This window comes from Chelonia mydas, chromosome 11 (genome assembly GCF_015237465.2).
Source record: "Chelonia mydas isolate rCheMyd1 chromosome 11, rCheMyd1.pri.v2, whole genome shotgun sequence".
NCBI classification, from domain to species: Eukaryota; Metazoa; Chordata; order Testudines; family Cheloniidae; genus Chelonia; species Chelonia mydas.
The window spans coordinates 32,013,838-32,030,558 of record NC_051251.2 but is presented as its reverse complement, the minus strand read 5'-3'; the positions used below and the strand labels follow the sequence as shown (position 1 = coordinate 32,030,558).

The following is a 16,721-nucleotide window of genomic DNA, read 5'->3' as shown; positions in this document are numbered from 1 at the left end:
GGATAAAATTTTTACTATACCATCATGTCTTCTGTATGTATTAAAGGGAAAAGCCCCTTCTTGACCATTAGTACCAGTTTGCTTTCTTGAGGCTCTACAGCCTCCTGCTACAGCCAAGGTTCAAAGTGTTAAGAAGGGAAATACAGAAGTGGGAACAAAAAAATGATTGCTTGCTTAACACACTACATATATTTCATGCAACTGGACCAGCAAGCCTGGTACAGATTCATTGGCTTTAAGACATGTGGCTATCACCTGAAAAGAAGTGTCCAAAGTGCTTTGATCACCTAGCTCTTGAGCTATGCAGTGAGTTAACATCTGGAAAAGATTTTCAAATGCTAAATACCTATTATACAACTATTTAAATTAATGGAAGCCCCAAAAGTTTATGAAAGTGGTATTTTTTTTATTAGAACCAAAACATTATGAAGAGAAGCTAGAAGCAACTAGGGCTGGCTGAAGATGATTTCCAAATGAAAAATCCCCTTTTGCACAATTAGAAATTTTCCCATGCAAAAATTTCTGTTTTCTGCTGGGAAAAAATCAAAATGACAACTCCCCAACTGCCTGCCTGGAAGGCTCAATTTCACTTTCTGCCTACAGGGAGAGAGTAAAATTGACAAACTTCCAGTAGGGCAGTCAGTAAGCCAAAAAAATCTGTTTTGGTTCGCCCAAAACAGAATTTTTGAGAATTTCTGTCTAGTGAAAAATTTAGATATTTACCTTTCACACCCCCACACCACCCAAAAAACTCTGAAATTTTCCCTGGGGCAGAAAATTCCCCTTTTAGGCCAGCTCTAATAACAGCCCCTATATTTAGGTTGCCTAATAGCTTGCATGACAAATTATTCTTGAGACATTTTCTTTGAGAAGCTCTCACCCCTCCCTTGTTTGCAGCATTATTTTGGTAACAGGAATGCCCTCAGACTACATAAATGGCTTTTTATTTTTCCCATAAAATTCCATTCAGCTTTTGCTGAGATATAAACTGTTAAAAAAAATCACCATTTCCGTCTCATGTTTGCATTCCTGAGAAAAATGCAGCACACTAAAATAACAACTGAATATAAAAATTCTAAGTCTGGATTGGCAATGCTGCTGTCAAATCAGCATCACCAGTTACACATACTGCACTGGGAATTCCCAGGAGCTGTCAGAGCACATGTAGTTGGTGGGACCTAGTTTGTAGCTCATGCCCCTGTGGCAGCAACATGTGGCAGAAGGAGGAGAGAGCAAATCAGTCCCGGCCTCCTCCCCACTGCACCCAGACCTCACACCTAGCCCAAGTGACTCATTCTCCCTCACAGCTCGTCTCAAGGGGTACCACATGGGGACAGAGCTCCCTTCAATTCCAGGGGAAAGAGGTAAAGGAGGTAAGGGGGAGAGCATGTACACACTAAAATATTTAGATCCTGAAGTTCAAAAGGCAGCAATTTGGCTTGCAGTGTTGAGGGTTCAGAGTTTGAACTCTGATGATAATGGGGGTTGTTACATAGGATGCCACAGAATTTTTGTTTACCTTTCTCCTTTTAAAAAACTCTAGAAAGTTCCATACAAAAATCTACATTAAATGAATATTCTTAAGGTTGCAAAGTCATGCACTCAAAAATTTGGAAATACCAGAATTAGGGTTGCCCACGTAACAGTAAGTCAGCCCCTGCCCTTGTGCATAAGCATTTTGATTCAGTCTGTTAAATTAAATGTTCACAATGTTCAGCATTCAATGCACAAGGAGACAATTACAGTTGCATGGGTAACCATAAAACTGGCATTTTCTAACTTTGTAGTCCTTGATTTGGCAACTTAAATAGAGTTTTTTTAAAGTAGTTTTTTGTATATAATGTTTTATAGACTTCCATTCAAAAGGAATGTGACAGACTCTCTAAAACTCTGTTTTAGAAAAATGACAATTATTGCACTATAGCAGACATTCAATTCTTTCCCTTCTAAACAAAAACAACACACACAAAAATTGTGCTTTGACGATATAGGATGCGCTTACTAACCTAATTTGGCACCTTTTCTAAGTAGTGTGACCACTACCGACGTATTTCGACATCCAATTGCTCTGTCCAATGGACGCATTCCACTGTAGTCTACGTGTTCAATCACTGCACCCTTCTCTACTAAATACTGCACCTGGGAAAAGGAAGGAGACTGGATAAAAACCTTTAAAAACTTTCAGCATGGGAGGCAAAATAGTGAAGCCACTTCTTAATCCTACTTGGGAGTCCCCATTAAATAAAGTTAGTATCTAAAATACGTTCATTTCTCTTTTGTCTTTTGACCCCAGAAGGGAAGGGAGGAAAAGGCAATAGCCACATTTCTAACTTTACTGCATTAACTTCAGTAATGAATAACAATCTTTTCCCGTCTTCATGTCGGTAGAAAATATATACAAGACACCATAAGGCCAACAGTGCATGTTCACTCTCCCATTTGTTCACATCATGAGCTTCAAAATACTGGTATGGCTGCTAGTGTCCAAGATTATAAAACTGGGATGAAAATATAGAGAAGCCCTGCACAGACCATATGTGCTTCAGGATAATTAACAGAGGTTTTGATAGCATGTCACAGTATGCTGTGACATTAAAATGACAAGTGTGAAACTATAGTACCAGAATTTGTTCTGATGTGTTTGGGGAAGAATGGCATACAAATACAATAAAGAAGAATGTACAGGCTGTTTTTAAGTAACATTCACTTAGACATGGATTATTTAAAATGCCCAAGTTTAATTATATGCTTCAATTTTTTGTGATAACAGACATTGGCTTTTTGGACTAACTGAAGAAAACTAAAGCAGTAATATTTATTAATTTCTATACCACTTATCTCTGGAGCAGTTTGATGCTGCAGTTAACAAATTAAGGGTATGTCTACACTGCATTTTAAAGCCCACATTAGGAAGTCTCAGAGTCTACAAACTCAGGCTTAAAATAAACAGCGCTATATACATAGCAGCTGGAGCTGGAGCTTGGGCTCTGAAGTCCCAGGAGGAGAGAGAGTTTCAGAACTCAAGCCGCAGCCTGAACTCAAACATCTACACTGCTGTTTTTGGTTCCGTAATGCTCGATCTGAGCTCTGAGACTTGGGACCACAAGTTTTAAAATGCAGTGTAGACATAAACTAAAACACAAAGTGGTAAGAACAGAACTGTAAAAGAGTAAAAAAAAATGTCAAATGCTGAACAAAATAAATGCATCAGAAACTTCTGGTACCCAAGAGTAGCTGGAATTGACCCATCATTAACTTCTCAATAACCATTCTTAAAGTGGGAAATACAAGAAATGACAGTAATAGCAAAGTGGTTAATGGCCAGCGATATAGTTCCTTGAATAAGGAGCCTAACAATTGCTTTCTTATGTATGGCTGATAGTGATTTAACCTGAAGGGAGGCATTAAGTATCCTTGCCATTCACAGCCCCCAGGTCCTGGCGCTGCTGGTTTGCTGGATAAGTTGTTCCACTACCTCCAACAGTCTATGCTGTTGGCTGCCACCTTGGCCCACAGATCAAGCTGCCCGGACATACAAGGTGAAAGAAGATGGTAACTCCTGATGCAGCTGTCTGCTAGACTGACTGGCAGTTTGAGCTGCTACAGCTGGTGACCAATCTTGTCCCAGAGATAACAGTAAGGACCTTTGGTAGCACAGGAGATGTTAAGTCACACACAAGATGTAATGTCACCATCCAAACTGGGGAGTCTAAAGACTAGTTCCCTCTTCCTCTTGTTGCTTTTGGATGGGAATTCTGAATCTGAGGTGAGGTGCGTGTAGAAGCCGGCAATGGAAACTCTGGTCAATGTCCTTCTCCTGGCAGAGTGCTGCTACTACTGCTTTCCTACTACTGGAAATTCCGAGGATTCTGAAGCCATTTAAGCAGGAAAACTGTTCCAAGTAAATTATGTGTTTCTGAGCTTCATCACGCTGTTTTCAGCACATATGGACTCAGTGTTTTTCATGAATAAAGTGTGGCAATTTGCTGGCATGATTATGATGGGTCCTGCGCCTCCTCTTTTGGGGGGGGGGGGTTTCAGGGCGCAGTTTCCCGCCCCTGAACTAGGGTATCTACTGTCCCACTAGTAACCCAAAAGGGTAGCGGAGAGGGAGGGACCCGGGCCCACCCTCTACTCCAGGTCCCAGCCCAGGGGCCCTAGGGATAGTGGCAAACCACTTGAATTAGTACTTCCTTCCCCTGGACTACTTCCCTCTCCTGCTCTTCAGCCCTCTCTCTGCACAAGCCGGATGTCTCTTTATCTAGGGTCTTTGTCTTCTAGCCAGCCACAGCACTTCTCCAAACTCTCCTCTGCTCCAACTCCTTCAAACTGCTCTCTGCTCCAACACCAAACCACTCTACTCCAACTCCTTTTCCTGGCTGCTTGAAGCAGGGGGGTTTTATCAGGTGACTGGCTTCAGGTGCTTTTAATTAATCTATAGCAACTTTCTTCCCTCTAAAGGGAATAAGGCTTCTCCTCATCCTGGGGCTTACACGTCTCTCCTATATCACTCTCCTGCTGCCTTCTGGACATGCTGTATCACAATAGACAGTACACTCAACACCCCCTACCCTCCAAAAATATATAGTTAGTAAAAAAAAAAAAAAAAAAGTAGCAATACTGGAACTTTAACATGCAAGAGACACACCAGTTAGAGGAAAAAAGAGATTTATTTTTAAACAATCTAACAGCTACGTTCCCACACAACGTGTGCTGCTTGGAAATATTTACTTCATATTTAATTTTTGTTAATGTCATTTAATAAGCCACTATTCACTGAGAAGTATATGTGCAAATCCTGAAATACCAATGTTTTTTATTACACAGTGTCTAATATAGTATGTCAACGACAGTACTTCCAAAAAGGCGCCCAACTGAACAGAGGGGTACACCCAAAATCCTACTAGGAGGCCTGAGGATTCCTTCTGCCTGTTAGAAATACACTCATGAGGAGGCTGAGCATAGTGCCTTCCAAAATCCATTAACAACCACTCGTTCAAAATCAACTATGGGCTTGTGTAAATTAATTTAGATTAAGGTGGGGTGTGAATTTAAAGCACAATAGCTATTTCTGAGTAACTCCACATGTGGACCTTTAGAGGTCTGACTCTTCCTAAATAGCTATTCTGAAGCAACTGCATGGGTAGACATGCCCTAAACCGAGTAAAGGCTACCTCCATATGAGTAAGAGATTGAAAGCTCAGACTCTAGGTTTAATTGCTGGATTTGGTAGAGTGCATGTCCTTTCCAGTAGTGTTCTGACATTATCTTCAAACCTGAAGTGAATCATCTCATGGCAGGTAAGAAGAACATTACCTATCCATCCATCCAGTTAACTCCTAGAAGCGTAACTTCTGCCAGTTTGGCTTAATTATGTTTTATTGCTGAGAGCCTCACCTCATGCTTGCAAATTTGAAAAAGTTTAAATCATGGACTCTGAAGTTACCATATATTGGCTGTCTCAGTTAGAGACATCTTTTATTTCAGATTCAAATTAATCACTGCCCCACTGTAATACTTATATTATAAACTAAGGAAGGAGTGGAGTGCAGTGGATAGGGTACAGGACTGGAAGTGGAGACCTCAGCTGTAGTCCCAGTACTGAAGTGTCTGATTTGCCTTAGTTCATGCAGCAAATTTACCTCAACACGTTAGTTTTCTGCACTTATAAAGACTGGATAGTAATGTTTATCCACCTTTATAGAGTGTTGTGAGATTTACAGAAAAAAAGCGTAATAAACGCTACGTGGTACTATCATCATAATCATAAACACTAGCACATCAAGAATGCAGGATACCTACACGAGGATTAGAGAAAGTGCTCTTTATGATACAGAAATGAACCACTCGATTTCAGCCTTCATGCACCATTATTTTCTTTATATATCCCTTTCATTCAGGGTCTTTGCTCAACGTTGTTACCCAACCTGGGCATCGGCAGGCTATTTTAAAAAGAGTTACAGAGAGACAAAGAGAAAGGATATTTTCCATGGTCTAGCAGACTTTTTTGTTTTGTTTCCTTTCTTTTTCTTTTAATTCCAGTAGATCGGATGTACAAACTAGGTGTTTTTCTTACGGAGATTTAAGATAGCCGTTATGAAATATTACAACATACTGTAAAACACAAGGGCAACAGAAGAGGTTACTCACTTTGTGCAGTAATTGCAGTTCTTCAAGATGCGTGTCCCTACGGGTGCTCCACTTCAGCTACGCATGCATCTTTTGAATCTTGTTCAGATATTTTCTGCTAATACTGTCCATTCGGCCCAATCACGTGCCCTATGCTTCATTGTGCCACACACCGAGGCTATATAGGAATATATGGGCAAACCGTCCTCAGTTGCTTCTCCACCTGGACATCCCATAGAGAACTGTCTGAAGCAGAAGGGAAGGAGGGTGGGTAGTGGAGCACCCGCAGGGATACACATCTGGAAGAACCACAGTTACTACACACGGTGAGTAACCTCTTCTTCTTTAAGTAGTGTCCCTATGGGTGCTCCACTTCAGGTAGCTTACAAGCAGAGGGAGCTTCAGAACGGAGTCTAGAATTGAAGGCAGTACTGTAGTACCAAGTTTAGAAAATGTATGTACTGAAGCCCTCATAATAGCCCTACATAACTCAGATACTGGCACATTCTTGAGTAATGCTGTGGATGTTGCTGGTGATCTGGCAGAACGTACTCTCACCCTTTGTGGGGAATGAACAACGGTTGCATCATAACAAGTAGGGATGTAAAAGTTTAACCAGTAAGCATTAGACTTATCAGTTTTGGTTAATGATTAAACTTCACTGCTAGCCAGAGCCCAGGACTCCGCTGCTGCCCTGGGGGGACAGCAGCCGGGACTCCGGCAGCAGAGATCCCTAGGTGTGGGCCGCAGCGAGGCCCTGCATAAAATGTGGCGGTGCTGCAGCGCACACACACATACACACACACACCCTAGTTCCCCAGTTAGATAGAAGAAAGGAGTCTCCCACAGAGTGGTGGCCTACTCCCCAGCTTGAGCAGAATAGAGGGCACTTCTTGTTCCTGGAGATGGCAAAGAGATCCATGTCTGGAAGTCCCCATCTTCAGAATAGCTGTGAAGAATTTGAGAGTGTAGCTCCCATTCTTAGTCCCGGGAGAAGCATCTGCTGAGAATATTGGCTGTGGTGTTTTGACTACCTGGGAGGTAGAGAGCTGAAATTTGGATCTGAGGGGCTATACACCAGTGCCATAGTGTCATGGCTGGGGATCTTGCTCCTCCCTGTTTGTTGATATATTGTTGATATACATGCAGGACACGTGCCCATCATGCCCGTGATTGATTTGCCCCAATTAGAGATAGAAAATGAAAGCAAGCGTTCCTGACTGCCCTGAGTTCCAACAGAATGATGTGGAGACTGGTTTCCTTAGACGTCCATCTGCCTTGAGTCATCAGAGCATTGAGGTGCGCTTCCCATCACAACAGTGCATCTATTGTCATAGTTACTGATGGAACTGGGTGACAGAAGGGAATGACTGCACAGATGTTGAGTTGATCTTTCTACCAGTCCAAGGAGTTGCTCACTTGAAAAGGAACTGTCACATGCCTGTAAGGTGTCTCTGGCTGGAAAACAAGTCATTCTAAGACAACCCTGGAAGCAGACACATAGCCTTGATCGATCAGTCATGGAGGTGCAAACGACCATGTGTCACAAGAACTACAGACAGCTCCTTATCATGCACTGAGGGCTCCCAGAACTGTGCCTATCAGAGGGGCTTATGAATCTTTCTTTGGGAAGGTACGTCCTGGCTGTCAATGAGTCCAAGGATGCTCCTATAACTGTATCTTCTGTACAGGGATTAACATGGTTGTTTTACATTCAATTGGAGACACAATTCCTGGAAAAGAACAAGGGATGTCTGGATGGAAGACAGCACTGCTTTGTAGGAACAACCTTTGAGTAATCATTTGTTGAGGTACAAGATGACTAGGATTGCTTCTCATCTGAGGTAAGTAGCCACTGCCGCCAGGACTTTTGAGAACATCTTTGGGGCTGAAGGAAAGAACTCTGTACTGGAAACGATCCCGGACTATAGTGACACATAGGTATTTCCTGTGTGATGGAGGTATCGTTATATGGAAATAGATATCTTGTAGGTCGAGGGCCAAAAACCAATCCCCTCCCTCTAGTGAAGGAATTATAACTGTCAGTCACCATTCTGAACTTCTGAGACTTTACAAATTTGTTTAAAAGTCTTAGATCCAAGATCAGTCTCAATCCTCCATCCTTCTTTGACACAAGAAAATACTTTGAGTAAAACCCTCTGTCATTGTGAGGAGGTGGAACTGGCTCTACTGCTCCGTATTGAAGGACAGAGTTCATTTCTTGTCTCAATAAAAACAGTGAGCGGGGTCTGTAAAAAGGGATGGGGAAATGGGGAGGGAAGTAGGGAGGGAGGGTCATAAAATGGACGGCATAGCCCAATGTTATGACCTACTTGTCCGTAGTGATCCACCTTCCAGCATGTTGGAAATGGGAAAGAAGTTCTCTAAAAGGCAGGGGGGGAGGAGGTGGGCAAATGGATGAAGCTGTAAAACCAGAGGCATGCGAGGATTCAATCTCTTGACTGACCCATCAGAACTATTGCTTTGAAGATGACTGAGTGCTCATGTAGTGCAGGTGAATGGCACTCTCTCTGTGGAATTAAGTCTTTTTCTGGGATGTTCAGGGGATCTACGGAATCCAGAGAATTGAGCAGGACACTATCTCTGGGCAGTTTGTAACCTACTAAATCTTCTCTTATTTGTACATGACCAGAGATCGTAAAGTAGACCTAGAGTCCTTTAGTGTGTGTAAGGACTCATACCTCGTCTCTGGAAAAAAGCTTATGACCGTTGAAGGGGAGGTCCTCAACAGTTTTCTGAATTTCTCTCAGAATCCCCGAGAGTTGGAGCCAAAATGCCCTGTGCATAACAACTGCCATGAAGATGTTCCTGGCAGTAGTGCCCATAGCATTCAAGGATGTTTGAAGAGAGGTTCTAGCCCCGTGAAATGAGGGATTGGAATTGTTCCCTATGTTTCTGCAGCAGATGTTCAATAAAGGCTGTAAATCTATTATAGTTTGTAAAATTATATTTGGCCATGATTGCCTTTTTGTTCATGATCTTAAATTGCAGGGTTGCGGATGAGTAGAACTTCTATCCAAAAAGGCCCAGTCTCTTTTGGTCCTTGTCATATGAAGTAGACTTTCCAGAAGTGTTACTTACCATGCTTATTTATCACATCCACCACTAGGGAGTTTGGGGGGAGGGGAGGGTAAGTGGGAGAACATAAGGGAACATAATATTTCTTACCTGCCTGTTTACATGTTGGCAGAACGGTAGCAGGTGTCTGCCACACAGTCTTAATGGGATCCAGGAGCACCTTTTTAATGGGTAACACCACCCTGGAGGGTGTTGGTGATCATAGGATATCCAGCAGCTTGTGCTATGAATGGAATCTGAAGTGCGTCAGCTACTCTCTTTAGAAGGTCCTGAAACTGATGGAGATTGTCGGCCATGGAAGGTGGTGGGGGCATAACCACCTCATCTAGAGACAAGGATGAAATAGGTGTTTGAGAAGTGGCCTGCTGCTCCTCAGATGTCTCCTCCTGTTGGGGAGAGGGGTTTTTTGGGGAGGAGAGGACTGTACAGTTCTCGCTTCCTATGAGACAGCACCTGTTGTGAATTGCTGCCAATAAGCAGCCCGGGATCTCAATGTAGTCATGGGGAGCGGGGACATATGGAAGTGCAGGTGGCATCCAGGGTTGGTTCCACCATCCTCGTTGCCAAGCATAATGATCTTCCTTATGACCGTCAAAGAATGGGTTCCTATAAGGCTATGTCGGAGAACCTTATACAGAAATAGAAGAGACTGACTGGAAGTCTTCTTCATCCTCGTCAATCTCCTCCAATGGGGGAGCACACACAGAAAAGGTTGAGAGTCCTTGAGTACCAGAGGACGATGGTGATCTGGAGATCGGGGTGTCAGAACCAAGAGATACTCAGTACCCATGAGAAGCAGGGACTTCATTTAGTCAGTTACAGACAGGTCCTTAGCGTATCAGAATTCTTGTGGTACCAAGAAAGGGATTGGTATTGACGCAGTAGCTGAAGCAGACTGTAAAGCTGATTGGGGCAGTACCAGTGCAGGTGCTGATGTGTTGGCACCCGGGCTTGCTCAGTACTAAGGATGCTGAATGGATAGGTACTGACAGCGGGGCTACGCCAGATGGTGCCAGTCCAGAGTGCTTATGATTAAGGCTACATTTTAGTCATGCGTATTTTTAGTAAAAGTCATGGACAGGTCACAGGCAGTAAACAAAAATTCACAGCCTGTGACCTGTCCGTGACTTGTACTATATACCCCTAACTAAAACTTAGGCCAGGAGTGCTCAGGGGGGCGGAACCAGCCCAGGGGCACAACAGGTGCTGGGGGTGGTGGGGTTTGTCCGGGAACCCCGCTGGTGCTGGGGGAAGGCAGGTGGCGGCGCGTGGCCTCGGACCCTCACTGGTGCTGGGGGTCAGGGAGGGTTGGCAGGCCCCCTGCCTAGCTCTGTGCAGCTCCCCGGAGCAGCAGCATGTCCCCCGCCACGAGTGCCGGTTCTGCAGCTCCCAATGGCCTGGAACTGCAGCCAATGCGAGCTGCAGCAGCAGTGCTGGAAGGCACGGGCAGCACGCAGAGCCCCCGACCCTTCTGCCTAGGAGCTGCAGGGACACCCCCAAGGTAAGAGCCACCCCGCATCCCAAACCCCTGCCTCAGCCCTGAGCCCCCTCCCACATCCAAACCGTGGATGCTGCTGGCCCACGGGCTGCCTGAGTGCTCAGGCAGCCCTGGAGTCAGCCGCACCAGCCGTTGCAAAAGTCACAGAGGTTACAGAATCCATGACAGATGTGCAGCATGATTGCTCTCCTTGTCCCTTGAAGACGGTACAGAGGCCCTGTCAGAGCCGTCTCTCTCCTTCGAGCTGTTGGACTTTCCAGCCCTGCCAGTCCCAGAGGAGGAGTCCTTTGCCTCTACTGTACTGAGCCAAGAGGTAGAGGTTTCCAAGACCATACATCTCGCAGGGGACCTGGGTCTTTTAGGAGCTGGCTCCTTAAGGTAAGAGTCCTCTTTCTGGAACCTTCCCTGAAGTCTCCAAAAGCCTCCTTTCTTAGGGGAAGCCTGCAACCAAGGTCTAAAGGGCACTGGATCTGTCCAAAGACAGAGGCACAGGTGGGGTTGGGTTTCCTGACCTGACTCAGGGATCGTCTATGCTGAAAACTTACATTAACACAGCTACATCTCTCAGGGGTGTGAAAAAAACATACCCTGACAGACGTAGCTATGCTGACCTAACTCCCAGTACAGACAGTGCCAGGTCAGCAGAAGAACTCTTCCATCAACCTACCTACTGCTTCTTGATGAGGTGGATTAAAGACAGCAACAGATGAGCCCCTCCATAACTAGTGAGTGTCTATACTGAAGTGCTACAGCAGCACAGCTGCAGCTGTGCCGCTGTAGCGTTTTAAGCGTAGATGTACCCTCAGAAGTTGGTCAAAGGGAGCATTCTACCATTAGCAGTCTCAGCTTAATCTCCCTGTTCTTCCTTGCCCTGGATTTTAGGGCCAGGCAAAAGTTGCACTTCCGGGAGACATGGGACTTCCCCAAGCAATGGACACAGAGCGGCTGTCGCTAACAGATACAGTCTCTCATCAGGAGAGGGAGCCCTGTCAGGAGAATAAGGCTCCCTTAGGGAGAGAGAGAAAATAACAAAACAATCCTCTCTCTAATTATAACTAATACTAAACAAACTACAGTATAAACTGTATATAAGATAGCTGACACATGCTCAAGGTGGACATGCTAAGACTCCATCTCAGGCTGAGACAGCTGAGAAGGAACTGAGGACGGTTCACCCATGCATCCTTATGTAGCCTTGATGTGTGGGACAAGGAGGGCTATTACAGAAAATCTCTGACCAAGGGCTCATGAAGCATATATGCACCTCAAGCGGAGCATCTATAGGGACACTACTTGAAGAACACTGAATTTCTAGTACAATTATCTAGGTACTAAAAATCTGTTGGAAAATGTTTTTTCTGCATAAACACCTGCACTAGTGTCCAGGTCTAAATGATGTAAGTAAAGAGGCTTCACTTCCTTCTTAACTATTTGCCTACACTTCTTCCATTAACATTTTGATTGACAGATTCCAATTCAGACTGTGAAAGTTTAAAGTGGGCTTAGAGGATTTTCTACAAATTAACCTTACTTACAATATCAGAATCTCCATAAAAAGCTGCCAGATCCAAGGGTGTTCGTCCATTCTTGTCCATCTGATCTATTGTTGCACCTTTTTCAACCAAATATTGAACCACTCCCCTATGGCCCTTTAGGCAGGCCCAACTGAGTGCTGTCAGCCCCTCTTTATCCAGGGATGAAATGGCTGCACCTGAAATAAAATGCAAATGGTTTTTTTAAAAATTAAAGTTCCATGTTTAACTTTTAAAATTAAAACCAAAATTTGATGTGAACTTCAAAATATGAGTAATAAAAAAACCCTTTCACGTCCTCTAATCTACATCAAAAGCTACAATAAAATAAACCTTATTGTATAGTCCGGCATACCGTTTGCAAAGAAGATATGACTGAAAACAATCAAAGTACTTGATGCTGAAAAATTATCTAACTTGTGTACCTGTAATTAAATAGACAGAAAAATCCCTCATGCAATTGTACAATTATTGATTTTACCTTTGGAAAGCAGAAATTCCACAGTGCTCAAGTGTCCTTCGCTAGAAGCCACCATAAGTGGTGTCCTGCCTTGCTTGTCACTTAAATTCACATCAGATCCGTGCTCTAACAGAAGTTTAGCAATCTGAAAACACAATTCAAACTTAGATAAGCAGTTTAATTTTTAGAAATGCACTAATGGGATGTATAATGTGTTATTTATATTCTGTCTGATAATTCATGATGAATTTAAAACTCCAACAGTTTGCAGTTCTAAGTCTAGTATTTTCCACTCTGCTAGGGCCGCTTTGTGCCATGTTGCAACACACCACCAAGTGTAGCAGGCCAGGGGAGAATCCCCCCATAACAGGTTGATCTTCCATTAGTACAGCACCAGCATAATAGCTCCTATGCTGCCTCTGCTCCCAGTTTAGGGAGCACAATTTTCTAGTTCAGAATGATGCAGTAATTTCAAGTGCTTTGTCCCATCTTAAATAACTCAAGTGGTGAGGTTTTCCTTGGGAACTAAGTATGTCTGAACACTTGCACCAATTTATTACATGCATAAAGATGGAGAAAGAATTTTAAAATTCAGGAAACATCTCCCATAATCATTCATTTTATTCATGAGCATTTGTCACACCTGCCAATGTCCCTGCCGCACTGCACAGAAAAGTGGAGGGATTCCCCTCCTGTTGGCTCTTGTCACAACAGCTCCATGTTCAAGCAGTAACTCGCATACTTCCAATTTCCCTCTTCCTGCAGCAGCTGTCAGGGCTAAAGAAAGTCAAAAGAAGTTATTTCTTATTCACAAACTTCTTTTAGCTTTGGTAAACACAGCCTCTTATGGAGGAAAAAAGAGCAAGTTTTTCAACTAATACCACCTCTGTGCAGTATTCACAGCATTCTTATCAAATTGTCTCCAGATTCAATTATTCAAACTTTTTCACTGACTTTTTTTTTTAATCCCCCCCACCCCACATTTATAAAGGCAACTCTGTGTTTTCTACAGAGCATCAGGAAGAGCAGAACTAAGATGGGAAGTTAAAGCACTGAAGTATACTATGACTGAGGAAAAGCTAAGTCTCAAACCCACTGATTAAATCATGTACATAGCTTGCATAGAAGAGTGTTTATGGACAGAACAAAACAGTTAGATCAACCAATTTGATAGGTCCATTATATTTCATTTTAGGTTAATCATTTTATTAAGATAGGTGAGTTGAAATCTACTGGACCATGCGTCTCTCGGAGGTTTATAGAGCTGATGGTCCTGTTAGTGAATCCCAGGACTATCACAGCTTCTCAGAATGTTGCTTATTCATTGACTGACAGCACCACTATTTATTGCAACCACTAAGCAGCAGATAGTCAACATTTCCCAGGAAGTTTGTATGTCTCATATAACTGGGTTTCTTCCTGATGGATGAGTTAAAGCTGTTTTGTCTATTTCTGCAGCAGACTGCATGGGAAAAGTTACACTACCTCTCTAATAAGGGTTTTGATTCTTAACTTGACCATATTTGTTTTAGGCTTCAAATGACTTTTGCCAATGCATGTTAACATTCTAGCTAGTCTCTTGTTAAAAATATTTTAGAATAGTACAAAAGATTACAATATTCTCAACTCTTGATTTCTACTAGATTGCAACCTCCTTGCAACTTTGGACTGATATTGGTGTGATAGATCATTAGAGCATTGGCTGGTCTATGCACAGAATCCAAATAAACAGGTGCACTGAACAGCAATTTGGCACTGGATTAAAACATTCTGTGGGCACATGCATGTGCCTTTGTGATTGATCATCCTTACACAACATGGTAGCATGTGAGTACAAGCAGCATAATTACAAAACTGTTGCTAGGACCTTTATTACAGGCATAGATAAGGTGAGCATCACTGTACATTTGCATGCATTGTTCATGGTTTATATTGAGGCAGATAATTCCTATCTATAGGGAGCTATAGAGTTTGTAATCCCTGTCAGCATCATGACTTTAAAAAGAATAGTTTTGCAGGTAGGCTATCATTTAAACAACTCAATCATATTTTCCCATGGTTTATTATGCTTTTTCACTTCCACTGTGACACTCTTTGAAGCTTGAAAATAAAATATTTTCCCATCATGATTTTGCTCTCTTCCATTTGGCACACATCAGCTTTTTTGTGTGTTTTAAATGAAGCTTGAAATTAACAGGTTTTGTTGTTGTTGAATTCTTTGTACCAGAATCACCAGTGATGTAAGCACTGTTCTGGAAATAGTGCTTCTTAGCTAACTTCAGCTAAAACCAGCAAATGATTCACCATCACACATAGTGCTTCTATCTAAATCCAGCATAAAGAGTTAATGCACACTTTGTTCAGTTGCTCAGTGAAAAAATAGTGCATTTCTTTTCCTTGTTTAAAAATAATTTTCAATTAGAAAATATTTAAATACAGTATTTAAAAACTTGCACAAAGGTGCCGAAAAGTAATAAAAGTACAATCACTGCAGGATGTAGTAAATCTGTTTTTAATTTTTAAAACATCTGACCTACATACCCACCCCTCCAGTTTACAGATACCTATTTTAAAATCAGACCAAATGTTTTGGTCTAAACAATTTGACAGTTCTTCTTGAAGATCTCCAATGTACAGATAGAACTGTCGAGTTACTAAAAAAGCAAACAAAACCACCTTTTTAAAAACAGACTTCACATTTATCTCACTGTCACTTCCAGCTCAAGTTCAGGGTGTAACTCTGAAGTTATAGCAACAACATGTCTAAAGCGTACCATATTCGGCCACAAGCAAGACTAAAGAATAGCACTACAGCAAGCTAAAACAAACAATATCATGGCAAAACTATGTTCAGGAATTCCGAGTATTCTACTGAAAAGACCACCTCTGATCTGCCTAATGTACTCTGCAAAAGCTCAACCCACTCTGCCTTAATAAAAAAAGGAAAGAATTTAAATGAGCAGCTAAACAAGCAACTGATGCAGAATGGAAAATATGAGAGCAACCCATTAGGCTGAAGGAAAACTAATAATCTGGCAGATCTTTGGTCTACAGCCAACGATGTTAGATGGAAAGTAATTGGGACGGAAAAAAGGATTTTTTTTTTATTTTTTTTTGGTCTGAAACAAGACAGACACAAAGTTTGGAAATCTATATGAAAACATGATTATAAATGGCTGCCACCAAGTGCACTATCCAACATGTCTGATACAAAAACCATTTAACATTGTATTTCAAGGTCATTCAAGTTTCCTTAAGATGCCAATAATACCTACTGAAGCACACAGTTGTGTGTTGGACTTTGACTCTGGAATTTTATCCTGTAAAGATCACCATTTGTCTTGAGAGCATGATTTGTTTTAATCATCATAACAGGTACATGCAGACTTTCACAGCCTACAAAAAAATGCTTCCTAAACGAACTTTATATGTAAGTATATGCATAAAAATATTTACAGTTTTCAACACTAGGACTGTTTTTCAATATGTTTCATTACCTCAGCTTTAATGACACTTCTAAGGGGCTTTCTTGTATTTCCTTTGTAAATTCATTTTCAGAGGTTTATATCTTGACCAAGAATCTGCTTTCAGCTGACATGTCCTTGCACATTACTCTCACCACATAATCAGTCTCTCTGAATCCCTCTACTATCTCCCCCTCTTCCACGATATCCACTTAAAACCTCGTCTCCTAACTTAAGCCATTCATTCACACTACACCACTCTTAAGAATCCATTTTTATTTCATGTTGCCCTTGACCCTCCCCATCTCTCTTCTTTGCCAGTGATGCCAGCTTTGTGTACGGGAAATCTGCCCGCCCCATTCCAAACTGATCTGGATTACTAGTACTCTTTTCGCTCTTCAGATTCCTTCCTCAAGACCCACTTCTGCCATGATAACTATATATAAAAAAGTTTTAAAAAATCAGCCACTGTATGTTGCCTAAGCTGAGGGGCCTCCAGGAAAGTCATTAATTACAAAACTATACAAATATATTATTCT

General features: G+C 42.3%; 1 protein-coding gene across 12 annotated transcripts in view; it reads right to left on the bottom strand.

Moving 5' to 3' along the window:
• The window catches only part of TANC1 (tetratricopeptide repeat, ankyrin repeat and coiled-coil containing 1), a 212,982-nt gene that overhangs the window by 8,951 nt on the left and 187,310 nt on the right, over positions 1-16,721 (bottom strand). For all 12 annotated transcript variants that reach the window (XM_043524883.1, XM_043524880.1, XM_037911874.2 and 9 more), the window contains 4 exons: positions 13,362-13,495; positions 12,740-12,863; positions 12,262-12,437; positions 2,007-2,139 (listed from right to left, as the gene is read on the bottom strand). In XM_043524883.1, the coding sequence (XP_043380818.1) occupies positions 2,007-2,139; positions 12,262-12,437; positions 12,740-12,863; positions 13,362-13,495 (567 nt within the window). The remainder of the gene's footprint in view (positions 1-2,006; positions 2,140-12,261; positions 12,438-12,739; positions 12,864-13,361; positions 13,496-16,721) is intronic.